Source organism: Rhinopithecus bieti, unplaced genomic scaffold, assembly GCF_001698545.2.
Source record: "Rhinopithecus bieti isolate Rb0 unplaced genomic scaffold, ASM169854v2 scaffold_9899, whole genome shotgun sequence".
Taxonomy (NCBI): Eukaryota; Metazoa; Chordata; class Mammalia; order Primates; family Cercopithecidae; genus Rhinopithecus; species Rhinopithecus bieti.
In genome coordinates, this window is record NW_016806979.1 from 1812572 (window position 1) to 1816850 (window position 4279).

The 4279-nt window shown below is 57.0% G+C and overlaps 1 protein-coding gene across 6 annotated transcripts in view; it reads left to right on the forward strand.

Moving 5' to 3' along the window:
• Positions 1–4279, forward strand: part of CEP131 (centrosomal protein 131) — a 36624-nt gene that overhangs the window by 11286 nt on the left and 21059 nt on the right. For all 6 annotated transcript variants that reach the window (XM_017879285.1, XM_017879286.1, XM_017879287.1 and 3 more), the window contains exon 3: positions 2735–2826. In XM_017879285.1, coding sequence (XP_017734774.1) covers positions 2735–2826 — 92 coding nt within the window. The remainder of the gene's footprint in view (positions 1–2734; positions 2827–4279) is intronic.

Sequence of the window (4279 nt, forward strand, 5' to 3'; positions counted from 1 at the left end):
ACGGAATCTCGCTCTGTCGCCCAGGCTGGAGTGCAGTGGCTGGATCTCAGCTCACTGCAAGCTCCGCCTCCTGGGTTTATGCCATTCTCCTGCCTCAGTCTCCCAAGTAGCTGGCACTACAGGTGCCCGCCCGCCACCTCGCCCGGCTAGTTTTTTGTATTATTTAGTAGAGACGGGGTTTCACCGTGTTAGCCAGGATGGTCTCGATCTCCTGACCTCGTGATCCACCCGCCTCGGCCTCCCAAAGTGCTGGGATTACAGGCGTGAGCCACCGCGCCCGGCCTTTTTTTTTTTTTTTTTCTTTTTCTTTTTTTTCTTTCAGAGACAGGGTGTCACTGTGTTGCCCAGGTTGGAGTGCAGTGACACTATCATAGCTCACTCCAGCCTTTAACTCCTGGGCTCAAGTGATCCTCCCACCTCAGCCTCCAGAATAGCTGGGACTACAGGTGCATGCCACCATGTCTGGCTAATTTTTTAATTTTTTATAGAGATAGGATTTCACCATGTTGCCCAGGCTGGGCTTGAACTACTGGGATCAAGTGATTCACCCACCTTGGCCTCCTGAAGTGTTGGGATTGTAGGCGTGAGCCACCACGCCTGGCCACAAATCACATATTTAGACCCTCAGGCTGGCCCAAGGCCCCTGGTAAACAAAGACACTTTCTTCAGGTGGAACATTCCCGGGGCTTGGAGTCCGTCTCCCAGGGGTGGAGGGCTTGCAGGCCCTGTCTCATAGGTGGCTTCTGCCTGCTGCCCCTTCTGCCTCTCTCAGCCCCTCCAGCAGCCTCCAGGTCACCAAGCCTGTGCTCAGCACCTGGTCAGTCCTCTCCTCACTGACCCCTTTTCAGGTTCCCTTTCTTGGGCACCTGCTGTCCGATGGGCGCTGCTCAGGCTTCCCAGAAGGCATCTTGTTTTTCCCAGAAGGATGGAAGCCTCCATGGGGCCCTTCCTCTCCTGCTATTGTGCTCCCCGCACCTTGGCTTCTGAACTCCCGAACACCTTTCCAGCGCCCAGCTTTGGGCCCCGGGAGCACAGCCCAGGAGGGATTGAATGAGGAATTGCGCGGGGCCTCTGCAGCCCCAGTGTGGAGAACAAGGCAGCGGGCTGCGTCTTTTATTGGGCGTTAGCTTGCTCCCTGATAGTCACTGTCTGTAGCCTGGTCTGGAAAGTGTGACCAAGCCTTGGAAGAGTGGGGCGCCCACGTGCTTGTGGGATTCCACCCCGAGACCTCGCAGCAGCCTCTGCCTGGCCTCCTTTAACCGGCTCTGCTGCCGCCAAGCTGGGCTCCCTGCCTGCACTTGCTGTTCAGCTATTTTAGATCACGGTTTCCTGACCAAGAAATGCCCGTAACAAATGATTGGGTGTCCTGGTGGGATCCGTGTGTATCTGCTTTCCTGGAGCTTTTTTTTTTTTGGTCTTTTTTTGGTTGGGTTGTTTGTTTTCAGCTTAAGGATTCAGATTTAAAAATAAATCTGAAAGTTCATAGGTCTCTTTTCCTGGGAAACTGGAGACCCGAGGTCCCATCCTGTGGTGGCGTGGGCACCTGGCCAGGATCGATGTCACTGGTGGGTGTGGCATCCAGTGGCATCTGGTGGTGTTCCCCAGGCCGTCTCCCACTGGACTGTGAGCCCTTTCCCCCGAAATGTGTGATTTGGAGGGTTTTTGTATTTTTTGTTTTGTTTTGTTTTCTGACAGAGTCTAGCTCTGTCTCCAGGCTGAAGTGTCGTGGTACAGTCTCGGCTCACTGCAACCTCCGCCTCTCAGGTTTAAGCAATTCCCCTGCCTCAGCCTGCTGAGTAGCTGGGACTACAGGCACCCGGCACCACGCCCAGCTAATTTTGGTATTTTTAGTAGAGATGGAGTTTCACTGTGTTAGCCAGGATGGTCTCGAACTCCTGACCTCGTGATCCACCCGCCTCAGCCTCCCAAAGTGCTGGGATTACAGGCGTGAACCACTGCGCCCGACAGTCTCCATCTCTTGACCTCGTAATCCACCCACCCCGGCCTCCCAAAGTGCTGGGATTACAGGCGTGAGCTACCACATCCAGCCGATTTGGAGGGTTTTTAAGCCTACGGGAAAGTCAGGGAGCGTAGCGTAAGGTACCCCCGAGTGCCACTTCCTCGAGCGCCGCTTCCCCAAGTGCTGCTTCTCCGAGCACTCTGATCCTCGCTTAGCGTCTGCTGCGCAGCCTTCCCTTCGTCCCCTGTGCCCCTCCGCCCCTTTCCACGGACCTGGAACCACCGAGCCGTTGGCTGCACTCACTCCCGGGTCCTATAGTACCTGGTCGTGGTTGCGTCTCCTTAGTCCTCGTCGTGACCCCACAGAGTCGCTCCGGGTGCCCTCCCTGCTGACGGAGGAGACCGCGGGCTGAAGGGTCCCCAGGGGTTCTCATCCATGGAAGGTGGGAGCTGGCAGTTCCTGGGAGCTGGTGGGTGACAGTGGTGACAGTGAGCAGCTCCCTTCCCGCCCTCTGTTTGCTGGGGTGAAGGGCTCCTGCTTGATGCGGAGCCGGGGAGGCTCTTAGAGGTCAGGCCTCAGCCCTCCTCCCGCTGCCCTGCTGTCTAGCACTGCTGCCCCTCTGACCACCCACTGCCTTTGGGGCCATCTGGGCCACCTGTACCCCTAGGGCCACCCCTCTGTTCTCTGTCTGCGTTTCTCCAAAGCAGGCGGAGGCTGAGCGAACTGGTAAGTGAGCATTTGCTGCTTAATTAACTGTTTTCTCCCTTTTCACAGGAGGCCACAGGGCCTGGGGCCTCCCGGGCCAACAACCTTAGAAGATCCAGCAGCACCACACAGGTCAGCCAGCCTCGGAGCGGCTCCCCCAGGTAACCCCCAAGGCCCTTGGATAACCCTGGTCCCCTCCAGGGACCTCAGGTACCCCCCAGCCTGCTCCTCCTTGCCTCTGCTCTGCCCTTCCTCCAGCCTCCTGGGTCCTGGGCCCTTGCTGGCTAGCGAGGCCTGGAGTGACGTCACGGGTCAGCTTTGTGTCCCAGGCCTCTCGCATTGGGGTGGGAGGCCCGAGGCAGACACTTTCCTGCACCGCATCCCTCCCTTCCTCCTGGCTGTCCCTGCGGCTTCTGAGACCCTGCCTGAGGGCTGCGCTGAAACCCTTCCCACCTGCCCTCTGAATGTCAAAAGCTGTCATTTGCGAGAGAGGGCAGTACTGTGACCTTTCTGAACCCCCCACGCTTTGAGCCCCTGTTCCCACCTTTGCCCACTTAAACTCTGCCGCTGTCTCTCGTGGCCTCCAAACCAGCGGGCTGGGGAGGAGCTGCCTCGATGGCCCCAGTGGGGGTGTTGTGGGGAGTGGAGCCGGTGGTGGCCAGCAGCCTCCGGGGGGACATCCTATAGCCCAGAGTGGTAGACGAGGCCCTGGCATCACCTCCCACTAGGCATTGTCCCCAAGCGAGCAGGGTGCTCCCGTGGGGCCGTGGATCTAGTGAAGGCTGAGTTCTGGGCCACCAAGAGCCCTGGGTGGCCCCTTCCTAGGAAGACCAAGAACAGGGGCCACCACGCCCCGTCCAGCGCAGCCTCCAGGAGCCGCTCTCAGCTCAGGAACTGGCTTCATGGAGTCCCACCAAGCAAGGGACTGCCAAGGACAGCTGGTGTGTGGATGTGTGGTGTATGTGTAGTGTGTGTATGTGGTGTGTGGTGTGTGTGTGGTGTGTGGTGTATGTGTAGTGTGTATATGTGGTGTGTGGTGTGTGTGTGGTGTGTGTGTATGTGGTGTGTGGTATGTATGTGTGTGGTGTGTGGTATGTGTGTGGTCTGTGTGTGGTGTGTGGTGTGTGTGGTATGTGGTGTGTGTGTATGTGGTGTGTGTGTGGTGTGTGTTGTGTATGGTGTGTAGTGGATGTGTGTGTGGTGTGTGTATGTGGTGTGTGTGGTGTGGTGTGTGGTGTGTGGTGTGTATGTGGTGTGCCGTGTGTTATATGTGGTATGTGGTTGTGCGTGGTGTGTAGTGTGTGGTGTGTATGGTGTGTGTATGTGGTGTGTGTGTGGTGTGTGTGTTATGTGTGTGGTGTATTGTGTGTGTGGTGTGTATGGTGTGTGTGTGGTGTGTGTGGTGTGTGGTGTGTGTTATGTGGTGTGTGTGGTGTGTATGGTGTGTGTATGTGTGTGGTGTGTTGTGTGTGTGGTGTGTATGGTGTGTGGTGTGTTGTGTGTGTGGTGTGCGGCGTGTTACGTGGTGTATGTAGTGTATGTGTGTGGTGTGTGTGTGGTGTGTGTGGTGTGTATGGTGTGTGGTGTGTATGTGTGTGGTGTGTGGTGTGTATG